At 41.9% G+C, this 15,906-nt stretch overlaps 1 protein-coding gene across 1 annotated transcript; it reads right to left on the bottom strand.

Annotated features, from left to right (window-relative positions):
- Window positions 1–7,820: 7,820 nt before the first annotated feature.
- On the bottom strand, window positions 7,821–12,682 carry GATAD1 (GATA zinc finger domain containing 1). The gene is made up of 5 exons (XM_059818885.1): window positions 12,491–12,682; window positions 12,213–12,338; window positions 11,510–11,569; window positions 9,685–9,868; window positions 7,821–8,937 (listed from the first exon to the last, which is right to left on the bottom strand). The coding sequence occupies exons 1-5, from the start codon at window positions 12,680–12,682 to the stop codon at window positions 8,747–8,749; spliced, it is 753 nt and encodes a 250-aa protein (XP_059674868.1). The 3' UTR covers window positions 7,821–8,746.
- Window positions 12,683–15,906: the final 3,224 nt, after the last annotated feature.

Genomic DNA, 15,906 nt, shown 5'->3' with positions numbered 1-15,906 from the left:
CTAAACATACACATCTTTCAAACATTTTATACATCTTTCTGTATATGCATGCTAAGTGAGTACTTTCTGATAAAGCATTTAGATTTTTGCTTCTGGGCTCCCTTTCAGATTATTTCTGTGTGCCTGTATTCAGTGGATAGTGTTTTCATACATTAACTATAAAAAAACCCTCGAAGGTCTGTAATGTAGACTCATTTGACAGAGTTGTGTGGGTACTTTTTTTCCTTTGTTTTTGATTTGTTGGTTCGTTCTTTTAAGGTACTTGCAGAGTTAATTCACCGTTTGCTCCATTATTTCGGTTTGGCGAGAGAAAACTAGATTTGCAAAATTAACAGACTGCTGCTGTAGAGGCTCAGTAGCAGGATTATCTCACTGTGGATTCCTAATAAACTTGGAATTTGTGCTCCTGATAGTAACATGGCCTGTTTTTCGTGGCCTTTAAACTTGGCAACCTTACATTGTTCAGGCGGATAACATAAATAATCTGCCGTACTGCAATTTTTAAAGCTTATAGAATCATGGAATAGTTGAGGCTGGAAGGCACCTCTGGAGATCATATAGTCCAATATCTGTGCGTGGCGCAGGGTCAGCCAGAGCAGGTAGACCAGGACTGGGTGTGGTTGGGTTTTGAGTACCTCCAAGGATGGAGACTCCACAGCCTCTCTCAGCATCTTGTTCCAGAGTTCTATCACTCTTTTTTACTAAAAAGGTTTTTTCTTATGTTTAAACAGAATTTCCTTTTCTCATTTTGTGCCCATTGCCTCTTGTCCTGTCACTGGATACCCAGAAGAGCCTGGCTCCATCTTCCGTACACCCTCTTGTCTGGTATTTATACACAGATAGGGTCTCCTCTGAGCCTTCTTTTTCCGGGCTGAACAGTCCCAGCTCTCACCCTCTCCTTGTATTTCAGATGCTCCAGTCCCTTAATCATTATTGAGGCCCTTCACTGGACTTGTTCCGCTATGTCCATGTCTGTCTTGTACTGGAGAGCCCAGAACACTGGGCCCCAGCACTCCAGATGTGTCACACAAGTCCTGTGTAGAGAGAGGCCTGTGGTGTTTAACATACATACTCATCTGCTCTTGACAGGGAGTGAAGAGTGAAACAGCACCAGCAGCAAAGAAAGCTAATGAGTAAGCTTTTCAGGCCTGTAAAAACAAAGATTGGTAACAAAAAAACTACAGAAGACCTTCACAAAACTTGCTGACTGCACTTGGCAGATGAAATTTACTGTAGGTAAAAGGAAAGGAAAAGCAATATGACAGGGTCTCAAGATCATTACTCTTCAGTAATGATCCCCCATGAAACACCAGCTTATTGTTAAGAGGAATTTGAATGTTAGAAATTATTAGAGAAGAAATAGAAAAGAATTCAGAACGTATTCTGTCATTATAAAAAAATCCATGTTGTTCCTGCATGTGTGCTGTTGAAGGTTACATGCAGTTTAAGTCCCCTTGCATCAAAAAGGATACAGCGGCACTGGGAAAGTCTGCTCAGTCTACTGAGGAGTCCTAAACACACACCTCTGAAATATGAGTATTTCGGAAGTAATATGATGATTGACTGGGTCTTCATACCCTTCCCCAAGGCATTAGAAGCCAGGATTTGGCCATTATTGGAGGTGGGCTACTATGCAGAGTTTAGGTTTGCCCCAATACATCTGTACTTACGTTAATCTGAAACTCTGCTTCTGAGCGTTGGGGAAAGAGATGCAGAGATTTGTAACAGAAAAGTGAGGGTTGCTGTGGATGGCAGTGTGTGTGCCAGCACCAGCGGAGACAGCAGAAGAAGAGTGAAAGGCATGGTCTGCATGATGGACGTTGCTCCCAGTCAGTCAGACCAAGGAGTGGGGCAAGACCAGATGGTCGGCACGCTGACAAGACCATAGCACAGACGGCTCCTCAACAGAGGACCCTGCTCTCTACAAGAGAAGGATGGCAACAAGCCAGCATATCACACGTGCCATTCCTTTATGGAATGGAGTGTGTAAAACCAATTTGTTAAGAGATTTGTGAAATAGATTTTTCCCCAGATCTCACACTGGGTTTTGTTACACTCATTTTCTACAAGAAATGTTTGTCACTTGTTTCTACCTCAAAGTACTGCAATGAGTTGGTCAAAAATATTGTTGGTCACTAAAAGCTGCGGTGAACTTCTCAGTTCCTTTTCTGACAGTCTCAACTTATTCAGGGTGAGCTGTAGGTCATTACAAACAGGTTAAGCTTGACTTGAAAGCCTACAGAGGAGGTATATTGTAATATACGTTCCTGTTGTTGTCCCACAGTACTTGTTTTTATGGAAACAGCCTTATATGGATACATTATGTTTCAACATACCATTTCCACTTATCTTGCCAAGGGAGCAATTAAGCCACAGTCAGGCTGTGCAAACTCTGCAGGTATGAAGCAGTTGCTTTTGGTTTTTCTTTGGACAGCAATAAATGCAGCACCTACTTCCCTTCCCTTGACAGTTTGTGATCAGCTTCTCATGAAGAAGAAAGGGGGACAAATCTTTTATCTTGCCTAGCAGCGGTTTATTACTAAGCAGTTTAGAAACAAAGATCCAAGAGTGAAACAGAAGTTATTAGGATCAGCACCATGAAAAACTATTGATCCTCCTCCTAACACAAAATGAGTGATTTCTCTCACACACTGTACGACTGTCCCACTCTTGGTTGTATGCAAAAGATGAACATAAGTAAGTTTTTCAATAGCTTTACTACCTGATATTTCTTATAACCTTTGATGATGTTCTGTTGAATGTGTATTTAATTTTTAAACAGTTATGCCATGACTACTTTGTGCAGTCAGACTTTACAGCTAGCTTATGCATCCAGCACTGAACGGATAGGTGCACGGAGATCACCAAGATCTCACAGATAAAGGCCTTGTTTCTTGAGAAATATTGATGAAGCTGTGTGCTGAAAACCATCAAGTCCTACTTACTGATTTTTAGGTTTTTCATTGTCCCTCAGCCAGTGCTTCAAGTTGAAATGGTCTATGCTGGTCTATTGCACCAATTGCAACCAGTTTAGCTTCTCTGCAAGTTCAGGGCTCTACACGTTCAGCTCTCATTGCTACATTTGCTGAGGTGCTGAGCGTAAAAGAAAGAAAACCTAACAGCTAGGGGCTATTGGGCAGGGAGAGGAGGGGAGGGAAGACAAGTTGCTCTTTCTAAGGCACGATCTGTTACCCGGGCCCCACGTCTGGCTTCTACTGTGCAGTGACCTCAGATCCTGCCTACCCAAGACTGTCCGTACTGGCCCAGGTAGCTCTGCTCATCGTGTTAAAGTGTTGGAAGGAGATGCAGAGACACAGAAAAAGCATCAGAAGAATAAACCCTTTGTTAGAATGTAAAACCCACAGGTATGCCAACATGTTGCTTATCAAAAAGCTTCTAGGTATAAATTAAAACCTGGAAGTTAAATCAATTCAATTCTGGAAAAGCATGACCTTGTGGTTTTCCCCTTGATTCAGCCTTCTAATACAAATCTCCAAATCTTCAGTGATACTCCCTCAGGCAAGTTACACGTTAAAAATCATTTAATATACACCTGAAGTGTGTTTTTGATGTGCTTACAAATACATGACAAATACCTGAGTAAAAAAATAGTGTTTGTATATTTACGTGACTTAACAAGTATATATCTAAATTGAGTCATTTTTCCATTTCAACCAGTATGGCTTTGCGTAACTAAGACTCCATTTCAATAATATAAACATATATTGAATAAATAATTGAATATTTAGTGGACAGCCTTTACACATATGACATTTGAATGTTTTGCTTTCAGCAATTAAAGCTGTTACTTGTTATTTGCTGTATTTATTTGAGCTATCAGTCACTAAAAATGTTTCAGTTGCTTTTTTCCCCTTTCTTTTTTACTTGGATGAGTACTGCTATTATTATTGTGTGTACAATTGCTAAGCAAACTACTTCAATGAGTGCCTCTTATACCTTAACAGAGGTAAGTATATTGCTGAAGTCCATGATTTTTTATTTTCAAGCCCTTTTATTTCTCCTGTATAGATACAGAAGTGATAACTCGCCTCAGTCAAAAAGTAGTTTTAAAAAACAATGTCTGCATTATTTCTGTCATGGAAACTTCTTCCTGTTCTGCAAGTCAAATGTTCTTGGATAATATTGATTTCCTACAACTCCAAAACGGGTATTTTTCTTCCTGCGGGCAGACGGAACTGCAATGTATGCATCAGGGCACACACTGCGTGTTCTATGCATTACTCAGTATATTACCTATGCTTTGTGTATTTTAGCTCTTAGCTACGTGTTCCATCTTTAGAACCAAAATTACTTAACGAAAATGTCTGTTGGCTGGTCACAAAGCTCTGAAGCTTAACACAAGGCCATAAATTCAGTAGTAGTGTATCCACTCTCAGTCCAGTGATGCAAGAATGAAACCTACCTAAATTTTGGCATGGGAGATACCAAACAAGGAAAGGGAGAATAATGGGTGAGCTCAGCTCCTTCAGCTGCAGGGCATCAAAGTCTGCCTCCATGGGATCCTGTGATAGCCCTTCTGCTGTTGAGTCAATCTTGCAGGTCTTCCTTTTGCCCTTCATTTTCCTAATGTGAGAAATTTTCAGAGAGAGACGTTGCCCTCAGAAGTCCCATTCGTTCAACTCTGTCTGTAAGAAGCTGTCTGGAGAGTCAGTCGTTCTTCCCATGTTACTGGTTGATGTTCTGGACACAAAAACAGGACAATGCAATTGTTCAAATACCTGTAAACAAAGTTATAATGCTTTAGCAACAGACGGATGCCTGTGGATCCGATCTCTTTAGGGACCTTACCATCAGAATCCTTGCCCATTTGGATTATTTTTTAGCACTTCCCAGTATAATCAAAAACTAAAATACTTCATGTTTGCTAAGGGAGGTTTTTCCATAGCTCTCTAAAAAAAAGATATTTTTTGTCTTTTGAGACAGTAGTTGGAAGTATAATACTCGGCATTATTTTAGATTAAATCTTTTAAGCATTTTTCTTTCACTGGCTTACATTCTGCTTGCGCACTTAGAGCTAAAAGGTTGCCCCTTATGCCTTAGTTCCCATGATACAATGACTATAATGGAAGTTGGAGGAATAACTGCATTTGCAACCCTGTTACTGTTTTTATTTGCCCTGAAGACAAAAGTAAATACTATTAAATGACTATCTGTTGTCACTCAGTTTCTACTAATTCTGTTCACATCTCCACAACTAGCAATGCTCACAGTAACAAAAATAAAATAAAAATTAGCAGTCTTTGCTGGAAACTGGTAAACTACCAGAACTGATCCCGCTCTCCCACAAATCTCTGTCCCAGCTTCATTCTTCCATCCACAGGTTTGCTATACTAAGGGCAAGAGAAGTTAAAACATGCAAGTGGAATGTATTGTATTTCAAAATGGTTTTTTTCATGAACATATTACCATTTATCTGTTCCTTTTTTAGAGCCTCTCTCAGAAATGTTGATGAGTATCAAAAGGAAGGCAGCAGCAGCTGGAATTCAGTTTAAGAAGTTAACAAAAACAGAATTAGAAACCAATTAAATATGTTTTATGGAATTATTCAGCTTACTAACAGAGCTTAAGTCAGCTGCAGTAATTTCAGGATTTATATTTATGCGTGTCACTGATGTTAGTTTATTAATCACCATCCCTAACAACATGTAATTTTGGGGGGTTCAAAATGTGTTGGCCAACTGCAGCTAAAGACAGTCTCACTGTACTTAGTGTCTTCAGGAAACCCTGACAAGCATGACTGTATCAACCACCTCAAGGATTCTGCTGATTATCAGGGCAATTGTCTGTATCCTTATAAATTCATACGTAAGTGGTTTACTTGATGTGCATTTATTAGATATACTGACATGAATTAGCCCGTACTGTACAGTACTCGTAATCACTTCGTCAAGGGTAGTTATCAGTAGCTTCATATCGCACTGCAGGAAACAAAATGAAAATGTTTAAATGTGGAGCTTCTTTTCTGTATTAGGGAGTCTGGTAAAAATTTATAGAAGTTTTATGTTTAATCAGCTGACAAGTACATTTTTTTGGGTGTGATTTTTTCCTATTTCATTCCCTAGTGAGTGGCAAGACCAGATGCTAAGAAGGTATTTAAAGTTCCTGTGGGTTCCTGGGTTCCTGTCTCATAAGAAAAACTGATGAGTCTTGCATCTTCCCAAACCAAATAATTGTCTATCACAGTTAGGTAAGTAACAGAATTGAGGTGGATTACATTTGTTTTAGATTACCTACTACATCATTTGATAAGTTTTGTTTTTGTTGTGCAGTTCTTTTAGCATTTTTTTTTTAATCTCATCAGAATACAACTTTCTTAAATGTAGTGCTGCTGGTGATTCAAATGCAGTGAGGTATGACATTTTTAATTGATTCTGGCTTTCATTTCACGGTGGCAATGCTTACAGTTCTTTGCTTTTTCTTACAGAAGTTCCAGGTTACGTATCCTCTACCTAGAGCTCTGCTCTTTGCTACTGTAAGTAGAACATTTATACGGCATATTTTTTTTCGCAAGAGTAAGACATTATCTTCCTCCAAACACTCTTCTTTTGCTTAAGCTTTCAAACTACATGTCTAGTGCAAGCCTGCAGTCAGTCCCCTCTCTCAGCATGACCTGCTGTTTGACATAAAAAGGTGTGGAGACCTGCCTATCAACAGGTCATTCTGTGAAACAAACTTCAGATCATAAACCATACATTGATATTTCTCTAAATTGCCCCTTTTGTGTTACAATTTTTTGACAAATAAGGCAAATGCCAAGCAAGTACTTTTCATTTGGTGTAAATTGTAGAAACACAAAAAAGCAAAACTGAATCTAAGCATTGTTTTCTTCCCTCTTCCTACAAGGATTTGACAAGGAAAGCAGCTCAAAGTCAGCCTACAGAAGAGCAAAGCTCCATGGATTAAGCCTAAGCAGCACAGGGACTTTACAGTGATCCCAGCTGAAAACCCTGTGGACTGCAGAGAAAGGAGGGAAAACATTTGAGTGGAGGGAGTCACTTTCAATACTATAAATACCTTTTAAGAGTAGTTATTTTTACTTTCTTACGCTTGTTAATCTAATAAAGAAAGATAAATCAGCAAAAAAAAAATCTAGAGGAAGTGAAAGGAGAGAAAGGAGAGGAAGGTCAGGAGCGAGGTCACCTTGGGATTAACTACTGCAACACACTGAACATGGGCACACATCTCATGTACGTAGCAACTGAAGTTACTTAAGATTTAACTCAGTCGTACACTGCTAATTTCTGAGCATTTTGAACTACTGACAGTATCCCTTAAATTTAGAACCTACACCCTTAAGGTTGACTATTCTTCCTTGTATTTGAAGAGGGCAGAACTGAGGCTGCAGACTGAAATATATCTGGTTCTTGCTGTCACAGGTCCCACTGTATTAAAAGTTGTCAATACCTGAAACTTTCAGAATATATTTCATCTTAAATCAAAGCTTTTCATGAAGTTAAAACCTAAGTCTAGTGCAACTTTTACAGACTTTCATACAATATACTGAAGTTGATTTGGGGCTTCTGGGTGCTATGGTTACATATGTCCAAAAAAAAAAAAAAAAAAAAAAAAAAGCTGAAAAGATCTGTAAATGTAAATTTAAGGGCACTTACAGCTCTTATCCTTCATAGGCAGCAGGAACCACTAACCCCAGGGAATTCAGGACATACAAGCAGATCTCAGTGTTTGTAGCTGACTGGCTTGTAAAAAGTTCAGTGCAAAAAACTTTAACATTGGTATTTTAGTATGTGGTATTTTTCCCGTTCTGCTATTTAAATATTTTCATTGGTATACTGAGACTGTCAATATATAAAATTAGGCTTTATTTCCCTTAGCAAATGTTTTTTTCATTTGAATTGCTTGAGGATTTTCTTCTTACCATCATTAATTGCAAAGACTGAAAAAATAATTTAAAATTAATTTTAAGAGACCAAGCTAACACACAAATAGTAACAACGTGAAACTCAAATCATACATCAGCGTTGGCTTGCTCAGGAAATGAAGATACATTTCTGCCATGATGATGCCAGGATGGCAAAGCCAAATAACATTAATTTTTAAATCTGCATCCAGCTTTCCAAGAAATTTATCCCCTTCTATAAGTAAAGTTTAGCAGGAAGCTACATACATAAGCCCATGTTTTAGATTCAGCTGAACAAAATTCCCTTAAAAGGTTAAATAGAGTACTGTCTTGCAGATGATTAGGTTTTAGTCTGAAGAAGAGAAATCTAAGTAGATCACTCCTCTCCAGTGTAATAGAAAACTGTTAACTGCATCACTGACCAAGTCTGGTGTTTATTTGAAGCTAATCTTAAAATATTTAAGAAGTAAACAAAAACTGCAGTCACAGTTAACTAAATTAAACAAGCATATAAAGTGCTGGATGACTTAGAGTATGTCTTTTAACTCCTTTTCTGGAAAATAAGTTAGAAAATGAGAACACTAAAGGCAACTTTCAGAAGTCAATTATTTGCTCACCAAAATCGAAGATGACATGAAACTTGTGGGTTTGTCCCAAAATGAGCAATAATGTCTGAAGAACAGAGCACAGAAATGACGCATCAAATGGAAAGAAACTTCCACTTTAAAGATCTAATTTAAAAATAAATAAATACCGTAATCCATAAAGTAAAATGAACATTTTATAATTTTTTTAAGCTTCTTGTATGGGGTTCACAGACCTGAGAATACACCCAAAATAACTCGTCCGAAGTATTCCTTTAAAAAATTATAAATTATTGGTAACAGTTTCCTTAATGGAGATTGCAGGAGTAGGTCCCACATGAGTCCATATATAGCCCTTCTCTGGTCTTGTAGGAACAGTAGGGAAGGGAGACGATCGAGATTTGAAATATTCCGAAGGTGCATGACAAACAAATTCTAAATATTCCATTTTCCTTGGGAGATCTTCTTCTGGTCCTAGGAAAAAAATAAATCATCTTCAAAGACAAAATTTAAAGGCATAAAATTGGAGTATGCAGGACTTAAAAACATGCAACAACAGCCAACATGCCTTAGAGAATGCGCCTTTTCATTCAATGACTTTCCTGGCGAAGTAGCCTCAAATACTAGGCAAGAAACCTCTACCTTTATCTTTGCTGGGCTGATCTTCCCCCCCTCCGCCCATCTGAAGCATTCAGTTATTTGAGTGAAGTACTTTAACTAATATATTTTAAACGGATACTATTTGTGGCCTGCCTGTCAAAAGGACTTTTTCGAATTATTAAAAATTTTCTAATCCGCAGCAGAACATTCTCTATGCCAGTGCTTGCATGCTATGTATTTTAAGTACCCAAGATGAAGATCAGCTAATTCAGGCCACTTTAAAAGAAACAGCTTGGACTGGTATCTCAGGTTTATACTGTAGTAACTTTGATTTTATCTATAGAGTAATAATTTGATCCTTAAAGTTGCAAGACTATAATTGCGCCGATGAGCACAAATACTCAAATAATCACACTCACTGCAGTAGCGCTAATCATATTATATACATAAGATAAATTAAAAAGGTTATTCAAGTAAAAGAGATTCTTACAGGATTAGGGTCTAAAATGCGGAAATTGCATAAATGATCTTGACAAACTAAAAATTTCATTTAAAAAATACAACTCTGCACTAGTCTAGGCACATATAAGTAGTTGTATAAAACGAAGGCTTAGAGATTACCTATGATATAGGATGCTGGGTCAAAACAGTCTTTGGGGCTGGCTTGCGTAGGAATAAGCCAGGTTAGCGCAGCACTCTTTTCACAGTATTGGTCCTGAATAAACCCACGGATCTGAGCGTAGTATGTTTTTCCATCCTGCTCATCAACCACTGAAACAACATCTCCAATTTGATAGTATACACCCTAGAAGACATACAAACGATAATTAAATCAAACAATCTGATTTTAGAAGCTTCACTCTGTGATTCTGATTCATATCTTCAGTATCAGTATCTTAAATTCTCTCAGATTACCCCAATCTTGAAAGATAACCTTAATTCAGCTACATGCAAAAGAATGGTGGCATAAGAGTGCTGTCCTACCTAAGCAATCATCAGCACTGCTTGCGCACCATCACCCAATGTGTAGGGGTCCGAGTTCAGTACCAGAATTACTTTTGAGACTAGACAGGCAATGCCACATGGTCTCTGTCCGCCAAATGTCTCAGAAACAACCTGTCCCGCTTCATCCATCCTCAAAGAAACAGCTTTCTCAGCTGCCCTACATCCCCCTCTCCCAGGACTGCTACACCTCCTGCCTGCAGTGTAGTGATGGTCTCATTCTGTCAGAAGTAGGAGAGTGCAACACCACCTTCTAGAAAAAGTAACTGTAGTAATTTCCCTGTGTATGCAGGGAAAGCAGCTTTCCGTGTATGAACAAGTTCACTCATCTGAACGCAAAGGAGTCCCAAAACACAGATCCACCCCCCGCCCCCTTCCATGGTGCTCTGTAATGTGTGAGGCTGCGCAGGAAAGGCAGCTCACTTCATGTTCTAAGAGTATCGCACAGCACAACGCAGTGCCTGCACTATCCATATCAGAATTTGTCAAGCATCATCCAGGAGCGTTTTGTTTTTAAAACGGATTTAGAAGACCTCAAAACCCACAAACATCCCCTTCTCAACAACACAGCAAAGTATCAAACTAGAAACATTTTGCATAAAGAGATCAGGTTAAATAAAACTTTTGACAAAATTCTTAGGAATTTCTGGAAAAAACAAACACAGGCAAGAAAAGACAAGAATTCTTTCCGAACCAGTCAACAGCAAACACGGATTCATCTGGGATGCAAGACAGAAAGCATCAGGTCTCTAGAGAGCATATGGAAGTTCAGTCTACCACTTCTCCTCTGGGAATGCAGTCTCCCAGTGGCTATCCTGACCTTTTCTTTGGGGGAAATGGTTTGTTTGTACTACTGGGAAACAAAAGCAAATTTCAGAACTTCAAAACACTAACACCTTGGCATGCTGGTAAAAATATTATCAAGCATGACTGTGAGAAGGCTAGCTTCTGCTTTCATTGCAACAGTCCGCAGCTTGTTCCCAGGGTGTTCGAGACTGCTTGCACCCAGCTCTGAAACAGGAGCCAGTTTAGATGTTAGAGCAGCGCAAACTATCCCCTCCACAGGCAATATTCCCTGTGCCTAAGGTAGGAAACATCACACAAATTTAAACAATCAACTATAGTCACTTTTGCTTGACCTTTACACGGTGAAAGCTAGAAGTTTAAAAACCTCGATCGCAATAATTACTAAGGAAACCAGACGCCTCTTTTTCTTGGAAGAAAAAAATGGGACAATGACAACTATGTAAACTACTGTGGTAAACTACCTTACAAGACTTCACGGCAATGACATAAGGCAGAGCAAAATCCTACACAATTGCTAGGCAAAGAAGAACAGTTTCTGTGTACACATCCCTAGTGCTTTTACTGTCTGTGGTAATTTTTGAGGTTGGAAATAGAAACAGCAAGATCCTTTTTGCAAACAAACCTGCATAAACTGTACCTTATAAAAGATTGATTCTGCTGTAATTATAGTGGATACAGACTCGGGAGCCTTGATGGGCTAAGAAAAGAACACAGAAATGGAAAATCAAAAGCATTAAAAAAAAACAACAAAGCAACATAATTCCAGGTTGGTTTTTTTTCCCTTTTAGACAACATACTGATACATTATCTTCTTAGAAAATCAGAACACCCAAGAAATCGGGTGCAAACATTTCAAACATTTCCACTTTAAAATTTAAACCAGTAACGTCAACATTTTCCTTCTCAGGATTTTAAGTGGAGAAGTGAGCACTGAATTCACGTCTGGTTTCTATTTACACAAAACTCCCTTCTCTCAAGGAACGAGCCTGAAGGACTGGCCGCTGTGCGGACCGGTGAATCCGTCCCCGTATGACTGAGGAATAAAACCCCTCTGGCATTGATCACAACCACTTCCTATCCAGGTTTCAATCCGATGTTGTGACAGGGGCTGCAAACTCCGTGTGGGGTCCAAGGCACCGCCAAGGTGAACCTGGCGGGGGCCGGGTCGGGCCGGCCGGGGCCTGCGGGCCCGCCGAGGGGCGGCGTTTCTTCAGGGGACGAGGCAGGCTCCCGCTCCCCCGGCCCCGGCCCCGGCCCCGGCCCCGGGCTCCCCGAGCCCGCGGGGGCCATGCAGCGCGCCACTTCCCACCCCAGCCGCCAAAAGCCACGCAGCACCGTACGTTTTTCAACTTAAAGATGTGCCTCCTCCCCTTGCCCTTCGTGGAAACCTTCTTCTCCGCGGCGGGCGCCGACTTGTACTTGGTGTTCCTCAGCCGCGCTGACCGCCGGTGGATCTCCTGCTTGCTCTAGGGGGGAAATGACCCAATAAACACGCGGAAGGGCGCTGCCTCGGGCGGGGGGTACGGCCGGCCCGTCCCTGCGCTCCCCGCCGAGACGCGGCCTGGGCGAGGCGGCGGGGCCGGGAGCGGAGCGGGGGGCTCGGTCCCGGCGGGCTCACCTGCTTCCCGCCGCCGCCGCCGCCGTTGCTGTGCTGAGCGGCGGCCGAGGTGGTGGCGAAGGCGGCGGGCCCGGGCGGCGCGGAGCGGGCCGTGCAGTTGTTACACAGGATCTCGCCCTGACCGCCCTTCTTCCACATGGAGGAGGACGTGCTGCGGCACACGCTGCAGGTGGGCTTCAGCCCCAGCGGCATCCTGCGGCCGGCGGCGGGGCCCGCGGCCCCCGGCAGCGAGACAGGGGAGCGCGGCGCCAGCACCGGCCCCGGCGCCGGCCCCTTCCCGCCGGCGGCGGATGTCGCGGCGAGGCGAGGCGAGGCGCGCGGCGCCGGAGGAGCGGGGCGGGCGGCCCTGCCCTCTGCTGGCTGCGGGGCCGCCCGCCGCCGGGGGGCGGCCGCGGCCCGCCTCGCCTCGCCTCGCCTCGCCTCAGCGGCCGCCGTGCCGAGCCCCGCGGGGCGCCGCCGGCGGGCGGTCTCGCGTGTCTTTGTGCAGCTTTGCCTGCTGAATGCGCGAACCGTGGATCTGACGGTGCTTCCTCAGGCTGGTGCAACTGGCAGGGCCCCCAGCCATCCCGTGCAGATGTTTCTCTAGTCTGATGTTAAAAAAGAAACGCCCACTGGCACCGAAAGATTTACAGCCTCTTCATTGCCATACTTAGTTGCCGTCCTTCATCCGTAGGTTTTATTTAAACCTTTGGTGCAAATTCCGTTGATTTCCTCTTGTCTTGTTCTCAGTGGACAGAACGAACAAATCATTTTCTTCTTTAATGAGATTTTTTACATAGAGGAGAATGATCCTGCTAAAATCAAGTTGTTACTTTATGTAAAGCAGAGGCTATTTCATTCAACGGTATTATGGTAACAACTGCAAAAGGAATAGACATGATCCGCAGGGCGCTCTTTACCGCTGCTCCACTCGCCCGCAGCCTGCCGTGGCCGGAGGGTACAGTTCCCAGGACTCCCGTCCCTGTGGCTTGCCCGGGTTCCTACTGACTCATGGGCGGCACGCTTAACCTCTCCACTCCTCTCTTTCACACCAGCGCTGACTTTCTTGTCTCAGGTGCCAAATTTCTTTCCGCATTTTGATTCACAGAATCACAGAATCATTAAGGTTGGAAAAGACCTGCAAGATCATCAAGTCCAACCATCAACTAACACCACCATGCCCACTAAACCATGTCCCACAATGCCTCGTCCACACGTTCCTTGAACACCTCCAGCTCCCACTGAAAGATGGTGCAGACAGTGGCAAACCTACCCATCCTCTGTCCCGTTTCCCTCGTGTATCTCAGGCGAGATACAATGGTGAATAGTCCTAGATAGTCTGCCCTGGTCTTCTAACATCCACCAGGTACTAAACTGCTGGGCAACGCATTGAAAGGTCATGTTCTTCACAGTTTTTAAGGGACAAGAATCATCCTTATAAACATCCTATTCTGAAAGAACAACACAACCTTCTAACTTTTACAGAGAGGCTAGAAGGTCTTACATGCTTTTAGTTATAAATAAAATGTTTAGAGTTATAGAATCGTAGAATATCTCACGTTGGAAGGAACCCATAAGGATCATCGAGTCCAATTCCTTGCTCCTTGAAGGACTACCTAAAACTAAACCATATGACTAAGAACTCCTTGAATTCTGACAGGCTTCCCTGAGGAGCCTGTTCCAGTGACCAATCACCTTCTCAGTGAAGAACCTTTTCCTAATGTCCAATCTGAACTTCCCCTAATGCAGCTTATTCCATTTCCTCGTGTCCTATCGCTGGTCACCCGAGAGAGGAGATCAGCACCTCCCACTCTGCTGCACCTCTTGAGGAAGTTGTAGACTGTGATGAGGGATGACGTCCCCCGATTTAAATCCTACTTTACCTTCATCTCCTTTCAAACTGTTCATAGGTCCTGGGTTGTTATTTTTTTTCTCTGCTTTTTTAATACACCCCTCTGTAGTTTTATGTGATTATCCGGCAGATCAGTGATCTCGCAGAGACTTTTAAACTCTTCCCACCACTTTTGTTGCAGCTTCTGCCTGTTTTCCTTCCCAACCACCCTCAGAAAGTTCTCCACTGCTGGGGCCCCTTCAGCGCTGTCAGGTTGGCATAGAAATGGGGCAGAAATCAGTGACGGTGTCCATTTCTGCCCAGGTAAGTACCTAGTACTTTGTCAAGGTTTTTATTCTGTGAATTTGATGAGATACAGTGTTAATGGGTAACAAGCATATTTGGAAATAGTTGGGATTTTTCAACTCGTTTTACTGTAGCCTTTTTACCATCTTCCCCACTCCCAGCTTCTTCCTGTTCGGTCCTTCCGAAACAATGCTGCAGAGTCTTCCTCTTCTGCCATAAATGTAGGATGCATCTGTTTTACCTGTATCTCTATATTCTAATTAAATATGCTACTGTGTGTTCTGATAACTTACCCACTGTGATTTTTTCTTCTGCTTTTAAATAATAACTTGAATTAAAAAAAATGCTCACGCTTTATGAAACTTAATTTGAGGTGATAATTTAAGCTAATTCAGTGGGTTTTAGCCAACCATATTTACGTAATGTTGGCAGAAAAGAGTTTTAATTCAGTATTTCTTGACAAAGTGCGGCTTCATTAATGACTGTCATTTCAATGGAACCTCAGTAAATGACACCTTGGGATTACAGTGCACTTAGTATGACTGTTCTGTTGGCCTTGTGAAAGGCCGTTAGAGTTAACCATGATGGAGGGACAGGGATTGCTGTCAGTGCTGTTTGATCACTCCCCACCTAGCCTGAAAGGTAACAGAAAGAGCGGTGGTTAGGATGTTTTGTCAAAAATTGAAAACAGCATGTCTTTTATTTTAGTTACACCCAATAAAATTAGCATGGATTAACTTTTTTGTTATTTTGAACTAACCCCAGATTTTGCAAGGTCTTTGGTTTTTGGCCCCACGGTATGTGGCTAGGGCAAGCAATGGCAGAGATAACATATGACCAGAAGTACTTTGTTCTTTTAAAGCATGTTAAAGCTGTCCCTTGAACGACTACATTGGTACTCTAAAATGCTTCTGTGATACAAGAACAGCAAAAATACACCTTTCAGCAAAAGTTAGTATTTCTGCACTTCTCGTGTTTTGTTAGTTCAGGCTTTCAGGACTTATTTTTGTAACAGTTGACAGTTTTTTGCTATTGTATCTTCTTGCAAATGGGGATCCTGTAGTACAGACTTTCTGCTTAACAGGTTATCTATCTTTACTGTTTCTGCTTCATTTGAGACAGTTTTTAAGGTTCTAATGCTTGGAGCAGTTTTAACATAAGTCTTTGAACATAATTTGAATTAGTGGTCCCAGCTAAACTGCATGCCACTAAAAATACTTTAGGCTTGGTTTTTAGCCTTTACGATGCTGATGCAATATGATGCTCCTTGGGCACAAGCTCACTTGACTTTGGGCTTATC

This window comes from Gavia stellata, chromosome 6, assembly GCF_030936135.1.
Source record: "Gavia stellata isolate bGavSte3 chromosome 6, bGavSte3.hap2, whole genome shotgun sequence".
Lineage (NCBI taxonomy): Eukaryota > Metazoa > Chordata > Aves > Gaviiformes > Gaviidae > Gavia > Gavia stellata.
The sequence above is the reverse complement of the archived record's forward strand: the minus strand, read 5'-3'. Positions and strand labels throughout refer to the sequence as shown.